The 19,668-nt window shown below is 38.9% G+C and overlaps 1 protein-coding gene across 1 annotated transcript in view; it reads right to left on the bottom strand.

The window, feature by feature from the left end:
- Positions 1 to 8,072: 8,072 nt before the first annotated feature.
- The window catches only part of LOC125234272 (acetylcholine receptor subunit alpha-like 1), a 475,879-nt gene continuing 464,283 nt past the window's right edge, over positions 8,073 to 19,668 (bottom strand). The window contains exons 6-9 of the mRNA XM_048140490.1: positions 14,253 to 14,433; positions 12,459 to 13,043; positions 10,592 to 10,867; positions 8,073 to 9,925 (exon numbers count right to left, since the gene is read on the bottom strand). Coding sequence (XP_047996447.1) covers positions 9,713 to 9,925; positions 10,592 to 10,867; positions 12,459 to 13,043; positions 14,253 to 14,433 — 1,255 coding nt within the window. The 3' untranslated portion in view covers positions 8,073 to 9,712. The remainder of the gene's footprint in view (positions 9,926 to 10,591; positions 10,868 to 12,458; positions 13,044 to 14,252; positions 14,434 to 19,668) is intronic.

The following is a 19,668-nucleotide window of genomic DNA, read 5'->3' as shown; positions in this document are numbered from 1 at the left end:
TACCTAGCTCGGGTTTCACGAAGCATATCGCGAGTATGTAGCGTCTAAAAATACTTTTGTAAAACGTTAAAAGTATTACAGTATAAAGATTATTGGATGTAATGAGAATAGACTGTTTTTAGGGTACCTAGACCGCAAACTCAAGTGAAAATGTTTTTTTTTTTCGTTACGATATTACGTTGATTTTTGTATCTTTATGTACGATGTCCTGTGTAAGACTAATTGACATAATTGCTTTTGGTAAACTAATAAATTAAAGCTCATTATTTGTATGTCACTTATTTTTTTTTGTCTTATTAAACCTAAGTGTTTGTTTTATTACAAAATACAAATATTACCTTTATAAATGAAATAAAAAATCATTATGGTTTTTGTTTCGGTTATTAAGATTGACATTGACATTTCATTTGAATTTGCGATTTATACGAATTTGAGTACGTAGGTATTGATACTATTGATAAAGAAACTTGAAAGAAATAATTTATCAGTCATATAAATTTTATATGCAATCATTAGATATCCAAAATAAGATATCTTTCTCTATCGCTCTTGCGTATTAGCGCGACCGAGCCAGACTACCTTTCGCGGCGTTTCGTTTTCGCGTCGCAGAAATGCCAATCGACTACGGCACCTGAAGCTCATTACAAGTTTAGTGTCCTGAGTCGACGCTGCATAGAGTGGACGCGTGCTCGCCCCGCCGCGCCGCTGCACGCTCCGCCGACCGCTCCGCTCCGAGCGTCCACTCAGCCCTCACGCTAAAGCTACTTTTTACAGAATATTAAAGTTCGAAGTGACCCGTTTGTCTTAAAGTGTACCTAAATACAAAATACGTTTTTGTCTATTAAATTCAAAGTGATAAAGAAAGGAAATTGTTCTGACATTTGAAATATGATATTTCGTTTCTGAATTCTGATAGATTCAGGTCTTAGCCTCAGGATATCAAGTGATCTATTGAATCAAGTAAAAGACTGTCAAAATTTGGCTCAAGTTTCAAGTTGAGCGTAGACTCGATGCCGAATATTATTTATTTTCTGTACCTCTAAAAGCACCGTATCAGTTTTAAAGTGTTCGTGAGAAGTCACTGTATTTTATTTAAAGTACGAAAAGGACGATTTTATTACCTACGATAAGAATTTATTAAATGATTGCATACATAATTTAATGACTTTCAATGAATTGGGTAGATAATGTTTAAACTAACTTTGCATCGACAAGGTGTAAGTGTCATGATTGACGGCATAAGAATAAGAGTACATTACGACACAAGTGCGGAAAAGAGGAAGTTCAAAACGAATGGCGATAAATTAAACCACAACTACGAATTACCTCCTTGCACGTGTGTTGTACTTGTATGACGTTTATCATTACTATTTAGTAGATAGTGTTTTTTTACGCACTAGTGCGAGATGTGGTTCATTATATGTCAGGTCGAAACTTCGGAGGGCCATCTGTACTGAAAAACGTCGTATGATGCACGTGCGTAAAGGAATTTCGCAACTCTTGTGGATTTAAAACACTCCCTTCGGTCGTGTTTTAATTTATCGCCACTCGTTTCGACCTTCCGTTTTTACGCACTTGTATCGTAATGTAATATTCTTTAAATCAATTTTAGGTCATGACCAATGAATCGGATAATATATGACAATGTCAAAAAGTTTTATTTGAAGTATCGTCACTTTCGACACGGTCAGATCTAAAATAATTATCTAGACCAATTGTATGACGTACATTGAAATTCGAATCAGGCCGTTACTCATTGCCAATTTCTTGCAAAGTTAGTTTGGTTACTGTTTTTGAGAAAACTCTAAATGGGAATCAGTAACAAAAACTATGAGACTACCAAGAAATGACGACGGATCACAAGAATACGTATTTATGACTGATTAATATTAACCGCCTTTTTAAAATTGTAATAAATTGTTGAATTTTGTTCTTTCGGGCAAACACAAAGTTAAACACGACAGCTCAACGACTATCAAAAGACTAGAACTGAAGCGCGCGTGGCATTGAAAGTAAGAGTGTCTGAGTGTCCATGCTAGCTTGCGGCGTTCACATTATTTATTTAACCGACTTCTTTACCCAGAAGGATGACTTGTTTGGTTCTGTATACGGGTTCGTGTTCGTTTTATGCATGTTCACCGATTATTCCAAGATCCGTGAATAGGTTTTTTTTTGCTTACCCGCTTGCCCGCACCCGAACCCAGTAGCGAACGCCCTAAGTCTCGCTTATTATGGTATGATCCGTCGTTTTTCCTCAAAGTCTTAAATTCATACGTCACTTTGGAAGACGTTTGATTAACATGCAATACTTCTAACTTACATAGTTTAAGTATGTCAATATTGTATGTAGATGCGAGAAAAGTAATCAAAAGTGCGAGAAAGCAAGGTCAAACTGGATAGCGATACCGAAGGAAATACTATACAAAATCGAGATCTCGATGACTAATTATAAAGCGTTTCGGATCCGAATCAATGTCCATTTGAAATAAAAATTTAAATTTAGAAACGCTTAAAGAAAACTTTATTTTTTTATTGCTGTGTATTTACACTGGTCAAAAAGAGAAATAAAAAAACAAAGTGTGATGTAAAGCTGCATTTTTGGTATGTTATTTGGGGTCCTTGGGGGAATGTAGGACTATATTTTGCAAGCAAAAAAATGGTGTGCTAACTTCGTAATTTAAAAAAAAAAGTAAAAAAATCAGACTTTTTTTGGTATTTGCCGTTTTATTAAAAAACTATGCATTTTTGGTCAAAAGTTGCTTTGTAATGTTGAAAGCGCATTAAATTACAAACAGTTTGACATATTTTGTATCAATGTCCGTCAAATATTTTTTGAGATATGAAGCGTCAAAAAAAGAACATTTTTCCCCTTTCTATGAAAATATTCATTTTGCTAATATTTTGAGACAGATATCAGCAAAATAACTCAGGCTATTACATAAATTGTTAAATAAAAATGTAGAAAATTTCACTAGCTTTCATTTAAGCCCAAAAGTGTGCCAGTTATTTAAAAAAATAGGATTATATCGTAAGTCTAGTATAACTGGATCAGAAATAATCGGTGGATGGTAATGGCCAAATGGGATAGTTTACATATATTTACAGGTGTAGCGGAGAATGAATTATGATTATTTGGGGGCTGTTCAAGTATTACTCAGACACATATTTGTGTATATCAAATCAACATTTATTTAGTTAGTTAAGTTTACGGTCAAAAAGACCTCAGGATCGACGCTTGGCGGAAAAAAATATTTACGAGTAGAAAACCCTCATTAATTGAATCAGATTGTTCCGAAATTGTTCTTGTACGGACTGGTTTTTAAAGCATATCACTGAGGGTCAATAACATCGATGCAATCTCACGAGCGTTGTCGTTTGTCGTGGACGTGCCCGAATCATAGTATTCTCCGTTTAACGAAATATCAGTACATAGACTACATAGTATGTGTTGTATTGCACGCGCAGGTCTCTCACCGCCGCGCAGGTGTAGTCGGACCATAACTCGACAGTATACACTGAGGAACAGCTGTCTTTTTGCGCTGTCACTAGTTTTGCGTTGTCACTACATTTGGCGAATCTTCTAGCCAACAGGTTTGCCCTTACTGCGGTGGCTCGCCTCTGCCTTTCTATGTCCTCCTGGTCTTTTAAACTGGACAAGATGTGACCAAGATATCTGACTTCGTGTACTCTCCGCAATTGAACTCCATCAAGCAAAAGAGGTGGTACATGTGTGGGCATATGTGCTGCCTCCATGAGCATAAATTCAGACTTGTCCGGATTGTATCTCCATGTTATTCTGGCTGGCGTATCTCTCGCATTCTGCAAGTATCTTACGCATAGCTCCCACAGATGGTGCTAGTAGGACCATATATTATCGTCTGCATATGCGATGTGATTTATCATTTGCCCATTGATGGAGCAGCCAACCTCGGTACTGGTCAAAGCCTGCGACAGCCCATCCATGTACACGCTGAAGAGAGCCGGAGACATACTGCCTCCTTGTCTCACGCCACAGTTTAGCCCGCTGGCTGTGGACAGAGTTGACTTCCATCTTACTACGTTCTTCTGCTGGGAATACCACTTCTCCAGTATCTTAATAATTGGCGTGGGCGCTTTCCGTTCCCGTAGTTTATTCCACAGCAATCGGTGGTCAAATACAACTCAAGTGGACTTTCTATCACTACAGGAGTTGTGCCATCAAGATGCAGAACCAGGACCCTCAAAAAGGAAAAAGTAAAATGTAACTAATTCTGTTTTATTTTTCTAATTTAGGCCACTAGGTGAGTGTTTTATTGTTGTATTATTGTGTCGACTTTTTGTATATGTTATACTAACAGGTAGTTTTTAAAATATCCAATAATGTATAAGTACTAACCATTATGGGCCCTTTGTTGTCTGATATAATAAATAAATTAAATTAAATTAAATTAATTTACTAAACTTCAAAATTTTACTGTATTTTATTTCTTCATTAGTAATAGTCAAATCGATGCAAAGTTAGCTTAGACAATTTTATCAGATAAACGGATATCAAAGAAAGTAAGATCGAATAGATAACACTTTCAACCTAAAACTTTTAGCGTAAACTAATACCTTAACCAATCTACCAGACTCTTGGCTTCTCTATTTATAGATTTTTTTTTTGTTTACCAAAGTAACTATTCTTCTTACTGACTTTTACTTGCACTAAAACTAAAGCAAAATAAATTTATACAATGTTGTATTGCAATATATATCATATCATGAAGTATTTTGCAGATATTTGTCCAAAAATGTTGGCAAAACGCTACATTTTATAAATGCGTCAAAAATTAACCTTTTTTGACGCTTCATATCTCGAAAACTATTTGACGGACATTGATAAAAAAGATGTCAAACTGTTTGAAATTTAATGCGCTTTCAACATTACACAGCAACTTTTGACCAAAAACGCATAGTTTTTTTAATAAAAAAATAAAAACCAAAAAAAGTCCGATTTTTTTACTTTTTTTTTTAAATTACGAAGTTAGCACACTTTTTTTTTGCTTGCAAAACATAGTCTTACATTCCCCCAAGGACTCCAAATAACATACCAAAAATCCAGCTTTACATCACACTTTGTTTTTTTAGCCGATTTTCATGTAAGATTTGACCGGTGTAATTTGTATGCCGTGCTTGTCTTTACATTAATCTACACTACTAGCTCTAATGCCTGAAAGTAACGTAGAAAAATAAGTTGTCAATATAATTATGTTAATTTCTATGTTGATCAATTATATGTACACGTCAACATCTCGGTTACGTTGATCCTTAAAATTACTGACAGCCATGTGATAGCTGACTATGAGCTCGCCGCTCGCCCCCGGTGGAGATAAATTTGCCATTTGAAATAAATGTATATTACTAAATAAACAGACTAAGACATACAATTATTACATTTAAAAAAAAATATTCTAATTAAATTGAGATAATATACACACTTTTTGAAAACATATACACTGTTTTTGGAGTTAAGAACAAAAACATTATACACGAATTTTAATATAATTGGGAAACAATTATTGATATGAGAATAAACTGAGAATGAAATTTTGAAATTTATTACCACATAAAACTATTTAATAATTATAAAAAGTTGTGAAAATAGCCTACAGTAAATAAAGAAGTAATAGTAGTGTCTTTATTGAACAAAAACACATTAAAAATAACATACTTGAGATGTGAGGTACAAAGGTGAACTTATCCCTTTGAATAAATAAGTACTCTAGGTCAATTTACATAAGTAATGGGATAAAAACTACATGGAGACATTAAAAAATATAAAACAAATTTATCTGCCACCGCGTCCCGAGCCGACTCATTCGTCGACTAACCCTAAAACACTGAGAAGCTAAGTTAAACACGTACTTACTCTAACCGTTTATTGTTAAATTTATTCCCTATCTACCGCGAACTATCACCCGCGCACGCGCACACGCACGTTGCCAACTAAACTTGAACAAGCACAACGATATATCGCTACAGCTCATTGCCAAGGATACGGAGTTTTTGAAAAATATACAAACTTTGTGGCATGTATACGGGATTTTTTTTAAGTATACAAAGTTTTTTAAAAGTATACAAGGTTTTTTGGAAAATAAACAAAGTTTTAAAAAAGTATACAATATTTTTTGAGAAGTAAATAATAGTTATGAATGATATACATCCTTTTAATAATATAGTTACTCATGTTTTAGAAAATTGAATGAGTATTTGGATGCGATAGTTGTAAATGGAACAGCTACAAAATTTCTGGTTTCGTACATTACATGTACAGAATTACAGATTTAAACACAATCATTCAAATTCTACAACATTGTGAAATTTAGGTACAACGATAAAGTGGAGCTTACAAATTCCACTGTATTAATTACAATTCAAATATAAGTATATATGTACTTAGTAAACGAAAACCAATTAGAATGAGGGAAAGAAAACTTGTTTCTTATTGGAATAAGTATTTATAAGTTTTATTTAGTACAATAACTGCCTGTTGTGAAATTTCAAGAAATGTGAGACTCACTTTTCGCGAAGCCTTAATTTAATAATTTCAAACAATTCCTATGTAAATTATGACAACAATTTCTCAGAATAAGAAACTATTTATTGTTCCAAATGTAAGCCCCCATCATTATTCCATTATATTTAAGTCGGTAACTCCGTAAAGTTCCTTAGTTTTAAAGTTTCAAAAATTTTTTTAGAAGTCCCATACAGATTAACGAAAAATATTATTACAGAACCCCCTAACTGCAATGAACTGTAGCAGATGTTAAATGTGACGTCCCATGACAAAAGGCACCTTATGGCAATCGGTTCTTATTATATACCCAATTCTAATGTAGTACGCTACTTAAGTGCCGGTCGCTATATGGTACCTTCCGTCCTAGAACGTCACGAATAGGGTAAACTATAACACGACTACTAGGTCTTAGAGACAACATCTACAACCGAGGTAAGAATCACAGGGAAGGCTGCTCGCACAACCTCGATGAAACACAACGTATAGTCTTTAAGGTTACCCGGGTTCCGGGTACCTGGGGGTAGCCGGGTTACCCGGGTCGGAGCGAACGTGGGCAATACAAGGGGACATCTAATGGGTAACACGCATTCAAAATATTAGGGTCATTTATCGTTGTATAGGCTCAGCTCATTCAGTTTAGACTTAATGTGGCCCAAGTAAACATTTTAATAACCAAAAACAAATACTTACTTCTCACCTACCTACCTATGTAAAACTAAAAGAAAAATTATGTTGGGCAGCATTTTTATGGAAATATGGATTATTGAAACATACAGCACCCGAAATTCTAAAACAGATAATACTTCTAATTTCAGTAAAACCTCGTAAATGGACACTCGCTAATTCAATGATTCTTTGAAATTTAGAATATTCTCTGCCAGAATATGCCATGCTTTTTCTTTTGTAAGTATTTAAATATTTGTGGCTAGAAAAAATCAATTTCGTTCCATACAAGTTAACGAGATCTTAGAATGTTTGGTTATTAAAATGGTTTTACTACACAGATAGCCATGTTTTGCATTTGCATCGTCATTTACAGCTGCTTATCTATAATGACCAGAGTCGGACAACACACTATGTACAAGTATTTATACGGCGTCCACTGTACAAACACGCGACACATTAGCCTACGGTGTTTAGAAAATCTAACTAGTTTTACTTATTTGCAGTCATATAAAAATAACAACAGACCGTCATTTTCTAGCAATTATCTACAATAAAAGTTTAGATGATCACGGAACAGTGGGAAGCCTGTGGTCTTAACTAATTATTTATTATTGATAAATAGTAATTAATAATACTAAATTGGTGTGTTTCGGTGCGTGCAATAGCACTTTCCTACTTTCAATAAACCGACGTGTGAATTGTGTCTTAGAAAATTATTTTATTAGTTATTTTATTAGTAGACGAACAATTCCGTTTGAGAATTCCTTCGTGAAACCAGTTTGCTTGCCTCCGCGTACCCCCTTGTGTACCCGGGTACCCGCAGCGACACCCGGGTAACCGCGGCGGCACCCGGGTAGCCGCGGCGGTGTCCGGGTACCGGGCGGTACACGCGTTCGTGTCTTAGTCTAGCCACAGCGTTCGCCCACACGAACAATACATATTCAATAACACTTACAAATATGAAGACGAATCACAAAAACAATTTGAATAATTTTACTATAACCATCCCTGTTTTCCTAACTGCTCGCTGTGGTTTCCTTTATATCAATAACTCTGAGTTATCTAAGTATTTTATCTAATAATCCTTATTACTTTGACATATCAAATACGCGGCTCGAAATTTTTTTTTAATTATAGACTGCTACTATAACCCTACACAATGGGTCGAAGTGAGGTAAAACGCTTATTACGCGCAAGAGTGTTCCAATAGACGTACGACTACTGAAGTACTAGGGACGCTCCGAGGACGCATCAACGCAAACAAACATCCACTAGTCTAGTACAAAGGAACAGTAGGACTACATACAGGCTAACGTCACCAACCTCAACAATGACTATCATCTAATAGTGTTAGGTAAAGTGCCGATAAGTGTTCGAGATATTACTATCGGTGAAGATCGTGAGACAAATCAAGGGAAGAAATGTGTACTAAGTTTACCCTGTACTCTATGATTATTAGAAACGCGGACAAGTACCAAAGTACGAGCAAACTATATGTTCAGTCGTTTGAAGGGCAAGCATCTGTTTAGTACATAATATACCAACTAATGTGTCAAGCAAACCGTCAGCGAACGGACCGGCGAAATGAACGTCAGTTTGGCAAATCCTCAAACATTGGCGATGGCGTTTGGCACTCTGTTTAAAAAATCTAATCAAATAAGTTATCGAACTATCTAAGAATATCGATTTTTATAAAAATGTCCTTTACAATTGGCAGTCAATTGTGTTTAAATATCTATTTAAATAATATCACCGTCGACTATGCTAGGTCGGCAGCATCGCGGCGTGACGGCCGCGGCGCGGCGCGCTCGCTAACCCTAACGTATCTACAGCCTTACCCTAACAGATTCAATACATTCGTCATTTATCGATATTGTCCTTATGATTGTTACGCGAGTACGTAGTTTATCAAATACATTATGTATAATTCATTTATTACACGATCGTTACATACACACGACACGTGTCTACATGTCCGGTTCTCATGGAGGACGTCTGCATCAACATTATAATTATACTCCGACCGCTAATCGACTTTGCGTAGCCCGTACAATACTTAAACTTACGAAATTGAGCTCCACTTATCCGAAGTGAACCTTAAATAGTAAGTAAATAGAGCGTTCACGTCCTGTCAACTAAACGAACCTATCGCGACAACTTAATACAAAACCCTTAATATATCTGTACAATGTTTGTGCGCTCGTATCAAATTATCCTGGAAAAGAAACGTTCCGATGAAAACATACAAAAATTACACATCCGCTCCAGTATATACGATCAATACAGCGATTCTAATATAAAAATAGTTGTGGCGGATTCACTACGCGTGCGTTCCGACGGACACAGTCTCGGGTTCGTATAAAAAGACGGTTCCACTGCGTCGCACCACACTCACTGAGTCCTCGCCTGCGAGTCGCGGGGCGCTCACTGCGATCATCCGTGCCACCACATCACGATGAGCTCCCAGAACGTCTTCGGCGGCGAGTGGCCGAAGACGTACGACGAATTTCAGAGGCCCGGGTCCATCTCGGAGCCCATCCGGAGCAGCTCGAGCTTCTTCTTGGCGATCTTGGAGTAGAGGATGTCGATGGGCTTGGAGTTGTCGTAGAAGGTGGGCGCGCGGAAGATGATGAGCGCCGTGCCCAGCACGCACGCTATCGTGAACGCGAACAGGAAGATCCTGTCCAGCACCATCGCCACGTACTTCCAGTCGTCCTCCACCTGCAACGAAACACCCGTTTAAACTTCTCATAATGATAAGGAGTAGTAAATGTTATGGAGGCATAGTGTTAAATCATAGTATGAGTGCAAGGCCTCAATGGACGCTCAGATCGGAGCGTGCGTCCACCTTATGAAGCGTCGACACAGGACACTTGTATCTTCAATTGTTTGACATGCACATGGTGCACACCGCACGCCCCGCTCCGCTGCATGACAAATATGAGCGTGAATCAGACTTTACACTGGAGTTCTTGTAAAGACAACCATGAATTGCCACTTCACAGGGCGATACCAGCCAGTCCGTTATTTCGCCACTGTTGTTTTTTGCGATTAACTGACAGGCTGATATTTTACGCAAAATAGATTAACATTTATATTCCGCAACTTTGGAAATTGAAATAATATTTATTTTATTTAAATTATCAGACCCTAGCATGCCAACCCTTTATAGCATTCGTTACGACATAGTGTGATGATGACATAAATTAACTTTATTCTCTGTTCAAAATTAGCTAGAATAGAGACTCCAGTCTATTTCATTATCATATCGTAACATAAGGGTAAACCATGCAGGCACAAGTATAATAATTAGGTACATATTTTATAAGCTACGGCACCGTTGAGAATATAACTTATAACGTTTACGAAACATAAAGGCATACATACACTCTCAAACTTATCCTTATTCTTGACATGTTGCGCGATGAACCTGGAGCCCTCTATAGTCTTCTCCATCTCTCTGACGTAGTGCTTGTCCAGCGAGGGAGTGTCGGCGTCCAGGTCGAGGCGGCAGGGCGAGCCGGGGGGCGGGGAGAAGAGCTCGTCGTCCCCGCCGGGGGGCGGCGGCGGCGACGGCGGCAGCCCCGGCAGCTCGTACTCTTCGCAGCCCCACTCTTTGAACTTGCCGTCGAGGTCGTCGCCACCAAATACGTCGGTGAGGACCTGGAAATTGTACATTATTAGGATTCGAGGTGTCTTTTAGAGAATTTACCTTACACCCTACGGGAGAGAACAGATGTTGGATCTAGAGAGAAAAATCTAAATAGCCCCTATTTAGATTTTTCTTTCAATTTAGAATTCAAGCCTCAAGAGTATCCAAAAAATTGTCACAAAATAAATCGTGTTGTACCTATTCTAACTTCTCTTACTTAGGGCCACTTGCACCAACGAAAATGGAGGATTAACCCGAGGTTTAATCCACCGTTTTATGTGGAATTTGACAGGTAACAGCCTACTAACCCTGAGTTAAGTGGTTGGTGCAAGTGGGCCTCAATGGAAGTGATTGTCGATTCAGTTGAATTTAGTATGTAGTTGCGGTTGAAAGATGTTAAATATTCGAGAAATATTGTCAAAATTCATGGGAATTATATCGTCAGCATTTAAGAATAAATTATGAATGAAACAAATTGCTTTGGACGGGGCAGCACGTTTTATGGAAGTTCTTTTGGATTGCCGGTTTCAGAGGGTTGTATTGGAATTTGATTCGAATTGTAGTAACATTTTGGTAGGTATATTACGCTCGCATTTGTTACGGGTAAAAGAAAGGCATTGCGTAGCTTTGGAATTGACGTTAAAAGCCTCGTTTGATATATGCGCGTCAATTTGCTGGCTCGTTACTCTGAAGCGGCGAGAGATTAAGTCGTCGGACGCTCCGCGGGCGCAGCGGTGTATCGACGGCTTAAACCGCACACAATTAGGCCGAAGTGGGTTCGGTTTCGGCCTCGGCTTGTATATCTCGCGATCCCGACGCCCGAGCCGCCAGGGGGACATAAATAACAGGGGCTGCGCGCGCTCGTTAAGCCCGTCGCGTCGGCGTTGAGTAATAAAAGAAAATCGAAATGGAATGAAATTGGGCTGGAAGCGATACACACGGAACACAATGGATTTAGAATATTGTTGAACGCAGCATTTCCAGCGGTCCCGCGGCTGAGGACAATTAAAATGGTTATTGTCGAGGGCTTCGACTTGGCGTAATAGCGAACTGTTTGTATTGTAAACCGGGCCGATGGAAAATGTTTTGAATGAAGGAAACTTGAGGAGAAAGGGCGTCGTGATGTTTTTTCGTTTTGAAAGCGATTCTGAAGAACTTCATTTGTGCGAGCTTTTAGTTTACAAATTTAATTAAACGCCGAGTTTTTGAGCGAGGTAAACATCTCTTTTATGCGTGATGATTCATGTTTTGAAAAGGGTGTTTATGCGACCGCCTAAATGGAGTCGTGAGCGATATTGGCGGCGGGAAATGTGTCAGCCGAGTTTGGAATACTTGTTGACCGATCCCGATACATGTTGACTTATTCCTCAAAATACTTTAAGAGCAATCAAAATCAGAGCCACCGTCTATGTTTGTTCAAAACGTCGTTCTAGTTACTTTACATTCTAAATATTTGCACAGTGAAACTATAATTATCGATATTATCTTCATTTGAATTGACGTAATTTTTGGCAGTTTTGACATTTGAGATGGGTATAATTTTGCAGTGACATCTATTTCACATCTTAGAAGTATTGTTAAAATGTAGCGTATAATTCTTACCTCAGTCGGCTTATCATTATCATCGTCTTCTGGCTTCTCCGGCCTTTGTATGCACAATATTTTCGGTAAAAAATCTATAAAGACTTTCCGGACCCAAGGTGCCATATGGTGGGTGACCGGGGACCTAAAATTAACGTTCAGCACCACGATAGTGACCACTACTGATAACGTGACTAGCATCATAGTGAACAATAAATATTTTCCTAAAAGTGGGACAGTGAGTGAGGTGGGGGGGATAATTTCTGCTAAGAGTAAGAAGAACACGGTCAAGGAGAGGAGGATAGATATGCAGAGCGAGATCTTTTCCCCGGAGTCGGAAGGTAAGTAAAACACGAGGACTGAGAGGAAGGAGATCCCGACGCACGGGATGATGAGGTTGACCGTGTAGAAGAGGGTTTTCCTTCTTAGGGTTAAGTTGAAGATGATGTCGGGATAAGGCTCCTCGCAGCAGGAGTAGAACTTCTCGTTCCTAGTGGCCGGGACTCGCATGATGTCCCACTCTACGGATATATAGTATTCTGAGAGGTCGATGCCCATTCCTATCGCGTCGGAGTCTGGCGTTTGCTTTAAATGCCTCAAGTCCACCTGGAAAAGAAAATAAATATTAAATTGTAATAATAGATATTAGGTTTCAATAATACTGTCACTACATAAATACTACAGCAGCAGTATGTTTATCTTAATATTGACAATGTTTTTACTCACTACCTATATGTGTGTTTGTTAGACAATGTACTCGTCCTTTTTTTTCAATATAAATAAAATTCTCTTTCACACCATCCCAAAAAGAAAAAGCGCAGGGAGCGAGCGTTCAAGGCCGTTGGCTATTATCGGCCCCTTAAAAGATTTTACCGTGGGGCGCTAATTTTCTTTCCAGACATTTATTGCCTCCAAAGTGTAACAGCGATCAGAGATCTCACTCCAAACGTGAACAGAGCAAATACCGTTAAACCAGTATAAATTTGCGCTGAGGTTCTTTATAGTTTTTAAAGGTGAAGGGATGACATTACGTCGGTTCGAACAAGGATTGGGTCTCGCTAGCACTTGCGACACTAATGGGAATAGAGGCCCAGATATGCGCTGATAAGATCGGAACAAAATCTCCAACACACGAAGGCGCGAATGTGAGCTTGAGCCTTATTTATGAGCGAGTCGGAACCTCAGATTTATTGGCTCCCTCCGATAGACGGCCGTCTTCGGCCTATCGCTGTAAACTCCATTGGAAACTTTTTATTACTTCCTCTCATCGAGAAGCATATCTCATTGTCCGTATTATTTATTGCCCGATAAATATTACACTTGACAGAATATTGGCCGTACTTTATGAGGCTCAATCTTGTTTTGCTACGAGTTTATTATGAACTTGTATATAGAGCTTTTGCGGTTTTATAAAAGTTTTAAATTACTTTTTCAAGTTTCGTGGAACAGCTTACGTGATATTCGTTTTGTGACTTTCATTATTTTGCTGTTTCAAGCTTCTGTGATAGACACTTTTAATCTTTGTCATAATTTGAATTGCATACATGTGCACATAAATAGATAGATAGTTAGATTTTTAGTGGTAGGGACTTGTAATTTGTATTGTTGTATGATGCGCATAAAATCATCTAAGCGGTGAGGGGAGGTGCCTGAAGATACAACTTAGATACTAACCCCCACCATTGCATCTCCAGTAATCTCTTGCAACAAAGCAGTAATCTGCTTGCGTGGAAGATCCTGCGTTTGCCAATGGTAAAGAACAAATCGATACAAAAAAGACGCGGTGAAAAAGAAAAACTAATTTAAATAAGTTACCGTGTAACCATCGTAGCTCCAACTGCCGAACTTCATGAAGCAGGTTTGCTCGTCGAAGGGGAAGTACTCGACATCAATCTCGCAGAAGGACTTGTAGATGGCCGGCGGCTTCCAGATCACCTTGCCGTCGTAGTGCAGGATGGCTTTCGTCATTATCGTCACTTCGTAGTTACCATCCGCGCTGTTGGAAAAAAAATAAGAGTCATAGAAAGATTTTTACTTACAGAAAATTTAAGAAAGTTTGAACAGGTTGCATTATTTTCTTCCAATGCGATTCAGGGTAGGGACGGTTGAGGAAAATGATTGCTTATCAGTTTACGTTTCGTTTAATTTGGACAGGTAAAGGGATTTTTTCGAGACACACACAATTTACTGGCGCATTAGATATGAAGTTAGTAGAGGAAGTAGTCAGCCGTAACAGTAGGTATCGTACTCGTATAGATCTACAGTTAGTTGTTACTGTTTTAATTTTATGGCGAATGTTTAGAAATACTGTCAAGATATCATCATTAAAGGCGTTTTAGCCGAAAAAAGAGATGGTTTCGAGAATCGCGCGGTAACATAGCGGAGTAGCGAAATGCATAGCCGCCAAAGAACATGTTTTTAAGACTACAGGAGCGAAAATGCTAAAATGGAAAGGAGCTCCCCTTTCAATTTGGGAATTTTAGTTAAATAGGTATATTAGTGTTATTAACTAGATTTATCGAAAAAAAAATATCCATTTAGAACAACTCATTTAAAAAATATTGCGAAAAAATCTTTTAAAATCGGGGTTCCGCTCTCGACTGTTTCCTCCTTCAAAACTAAATCAATCGTAACGAAATTTGAGAATCTGAATGAAAATGAAATAATCTATGTCGGACTGTTTAGTTTTTTTGGCTATTTGTTACCAATTTTGAATGCCACACCTTTTTTTTGTGCCATAGTCAGTAAGCCCGTTTTTGGGAATTTTTGATGGGCTCTAGCGTCTTTAAAAATAAGAATATCAAAAAAATCAAAACGGTCCAACACAGATAAAAATAATATTGAGCTCTATCTTCAAAAACCAGGGAGAAATAGTCGAGAGCGTTTGTATGGAGAATTGACCCCTCCTGTGTCGTCTAAACTTTATAGATTCAAAGTTTACAAGTAAAGCAATGTAAGTAACGTATAAAGATTATTTATTTTCATATACACTACCAAAGCATACCCTTCTCAACTTCCAGTGCTCAAGCAACAAAACAGAACACTTAGAAATTCCTGAGAAATGCGAGCAGACAATTTGCTCCGTCTTGAGCTGCGATGCAATTAATGACTCCTACAATTTAAAAAGGCTTGAATCAGAAACTCGTAATTGCGATTTTGCTGAACGTCAAGAGTTTTAATTAATTCCGCTATTCATGGTTCTCGCGGACTGGAGTTCCGATGATTCCTGTCTATGGCGGTGTCTTCGGTTTAAAGCTGCTCGGGGGCAGCGCTTTTTGAATGAAATTATGCCCGTGTAGTGACGGATTAAAACTCACCACCCCCTTACCTCCCATGGGTGTCGTAGAAGTCGACAGTAAGATAGTGTAGTGTTTGACGGCACTTAAAATTATTTTACACCAAGCAAGGAATAAGGCACCAGCCCCTCTAGCACAACTTATCTTGTCGCGCGCGAGTCCATACTTGAAGTCGCACTTGATGTATGGACTCGCGCACGACCAGGCAAGTTGTGAGTAAGGATCTAAAGTTTAATTGAATAATGTAGAACAGCAGTTAGATTAAGATACAATTTTTATTTTATAAACCGTACAAAAAGTAACTCGACAGTCAGACTGCCGTGCCGTGACATCATTGCATTGTATTTCGTAGAAGATGGGCCAGCAACCTATCACTGGACTTTCCGAAGTTCATTTTGTTACATCCCCTTATTGTTAGGAGTGGCACTTGAGCAGTTTTATGCACTCTGCCTACTCCATTACGAGTAAACAAAAAGATTTTGTATGAATTAGTTGACCGCAGCGAAGCAAGGGCTACGTTTTAACTCAAGCAGTTTGCTTTTGTATGTCCGGATGTCTCGCTCTACAGCTCGCATTTCCCAACCGATTCGCGTGAAATTTTGTGACCAGATTCTATGACTCAATAAAATTTTTTTGTCGTCCCAGATTTTGGAAATTGTAAAAATTTACAAAGTCATGGGGCCTCACGCCTTAACTTTTAGCCGTATCGATATCTTAAAAGTCTTGTCTTTTAGATGCATGTATATAGAGTGCTTGGCAAAAAAATCAGACGTTTTAGAACACAGGTTTAGACGGTAGATGTAAAAATATGTAATATTGCATGAGAATAAGCATTTTAATTTCGCCAATCTACGTATGTGTTAGGGTGGCTCAGTGGTAAGTCACCGTGCTTTTTTTCAAATTTCTAATCACCAAGTTCTGCGTTCGAATCCTCCAGGTGCCATAATTTTTGTATTTTTTTTGCATTTGAATTTTGTATTATAATAATTATATTTTAACCAACTAAGCGATATATACATTTTATATACATATAATCATTTTTTTTTTCAGTAGAAAGTAGAATCCTGTTTGCTTGATGATCGAAATTTGCATTTTTATGTCCGTATATTTTCCTCTATTCAACCGATTCTCGTAAAATTTAATTATGTAACGAGACTATTTATATTTATTTTTTATGATCCAGTGTTTAATAATTTTGAAGTACAAAAAAAAACTTATTATTTATAAATAAATGTAGTGCCGAAGATGGCAAAAATAAGTACTAACCAATTTGATATAGAAAGGATGAGCTGAAATAATTACGATGCCTCTCCTACAACGTCACGCCACAATATTCTCACAGATGGCGTTAAACAGAAGATAAAAACTTACCTGGGAAAAATCAACAAAATTGTGTCTGACCAGAGACCTATATAACTTCGTCTGACTAAGACTCTATACTCTCTGGTTTGACTAAAGAAAAGGGACGCAAACATTAAAAATTTGTGCGTGGAGTCCCTCCGAGCGGCATAAGTGAAACTTCGTAACATAATTATGATAGCTGTTGGCAACAAGAAGAAAAATAATAAAAATACAAAAAGTTTTGCATTTGCCGGGAATCGAACCTAGAAATATGACCAGCATGAGGGCAAAAATGTACCATGAATGACACTGCACCACCGTGGTTTGTACTAATCGGTGCGAATTTAAGTGTTATGTGCTGCCACTTTCAAATAGATTGAATTAGTGAGTTGGCGATGCATCGTAGTATTTAAAATAGTTGGGTTAGGGTTTTCTTGTGACCCTTAAAAGCGAAAATAGGAATCCCACTTCGCGGGCTACCGTCGACACGTTTACAAAACAAAAACTGATAACAAAACCAAAATGGACGACGAGGGGGAAGCACCCACAAGGGGGGCTCGGGGGGCGAAGCCCCCGCCAAAAATAAATACCACGTAGTACGTATTGAAAATAAGTTAGGCCAGGGTTTTCTTGCGAAGTATAAGATCGAAAATAAAGGGGGGGGGGGCTCGGGGGCGCAGCCCCGCAAAATAGAAATACCGATTAAGTATCCAAACTAAGTAAGGTTAGGGTTTTTTTGTGACCCTGAAAAGCGAAAATAGGCAACCCACTTCGCGGGCTAGCGTCGACACGCTTACAAATCCAAAATTGATAAGAAAAACAAAATGGACCACGAGGGGCGAAGCATCCACAAGGGGGGCTCGGGGGCGAAGCCCCCGCCAAAAAGAAATACCAACGTAGTACGTATTGAAAATAAGTTAGGTTTAGTCTTGTTTACGACGCTTAAGAGCGAAGATAAGGGGGGGCTCGGGGGCGCAGCCCCCGCAAAATAGAAAGATCAATTAAGTGTCCAAACTAATTAAGGTTAAAGTTTTCTTGCGACCCTTAAGAGGGAAAATAAGGGGGCTCAGGGGCGCAGCCCCCGCCAAAAATAATACCGATTAAATATCCAAACTAAGTAAGGTTAGGGTTATCTTGTGACCCTGAAAAGCGAAAATAGGCAACCCACTTCGCGGGCTAGCGTCGACACGCTTACAAATCCAAAATTGATAAGAAAAACAAAATGGACCACGGGGGGCGAAGCATCCACAAGGGGGCTCGGGGGCGAAGCCCCCGCCAAAAAGAAATACCAACGTAGTACGTATTGAAAATAAATTAGGTTTAGTCTTTTTTACGACGCTTAAGAGCGAAGATAAGGGGGGGGCTCGGGGGCGCAGCCCCCGCAAAAAAGAAAGATCGATTAAGTATCCAAACTAAGTAAGGTTAAAGTTTTCTTGCGACCCTTAAGAGGGAAAATAAGGGGATCGGGGGCGCAGCCCCGCAAAATAGAAATACCGATTATGTATCCAAACTAAGTAAGGTTAGGGTTTTCTTGTGACCCTGAAAAGCGAAAATAGGCAGCCCACTTCGCGGGCTAGCGTCGACACGCTTAGAAATCGAAAATTGATAACAAAACCAAAATGGACGACGAGGGGCGAAGCACCCACAAGGGGCTCGGGGGCGAAGCCCCCGCCAAAAATAAATACCACGTAGTACGTATTGAAAATAAGTTAGGTTAGGGTTTTCTTGCGAAGTTTAAGATGGAAAATAAGGGGGCGCTCGGGGGCGCAGCCCCCGCAAAATAGAAATACCGATTAAGTATCCAAACTAAGTAAGGTTAGGATTTTCTTGTGACCCTGAAAAGCGAAAATAGGCAGCCCACTTCGCGGGCTAGCGTCGACACCCTTACAAATCGAAAATTGATAACAAAACCAAAATGGACGACGAGGGGAGAAGCACCCACAAGAGAGGCTCCAAAAAGAAATACCACGTAGTACGTATTGAAAATAAGTTAGGTTAGGGTTTACTTGCGAAGTTTAAGATCGAAAATAAGGGGTCTCGGGGCGCAGCCCCCGCAAAATAGAAACACCAATTAAGTATCCAAACTAAGTAGGGTTAGGTGTTCTTGTGACCCTGAAAAGCGAAAATAAGCAACCCACTTCGCGGGCTAGTGTCGACACGCTTACAAATCGTGGACGACGGGGGCGAAGAAAGAAATACCACCGTTGTACTTATTGAAAAGAAGTTAGGGTTTTCTTTCGGCGAAACACCCACCCCGGGGCTCGGGGAGGGGGAGGGGTAACCCCCACAAAATACCAACGTAATACCTATTGAAAATAAGTTAGTTTAAGGTTTTCTTGCGACGAACAAGGGTGATTATAAGGGGGGGGGGGCTTGGGGGCCAGCCCCCGAAAAAAGAAAGACCTATTAAATATCCAAACTAAGTTAGGTTAGGATTTTCGTGTGACGCTTAGAAGCGAAAAGCCCACTTTGCGGGCTAGCGTCGACACGATTACAAAACAAAAGTTGATAACAAAACCAAGGGCAGGACTATGATTCTTGCCATTTTATCACTTATCTACGCGGATAAAGCATCCGTCACGTTGTGGCAAGTT

The sequence above is a fragment of the Leguminivora glycinivorella genome, chromosome 15, assembly GCF_023078275.1.
Source record: "Leguminivora glycinivorella isolate SPB_JAAS2020 chromosome 15, LegGlyc_1.1, whole genome shotgun sequence".
In the NCBI taxonomy this organism is placed as follows: Eukaryota; Metazoa; Arthropoda; class Insecta; order Lepidoptera; family Tortricidae; genus Leguminivora; species Leguminivora glycinivorella.
This window is presented reverse-complemented; position numbering and strand designations above follow the sequence as displayed.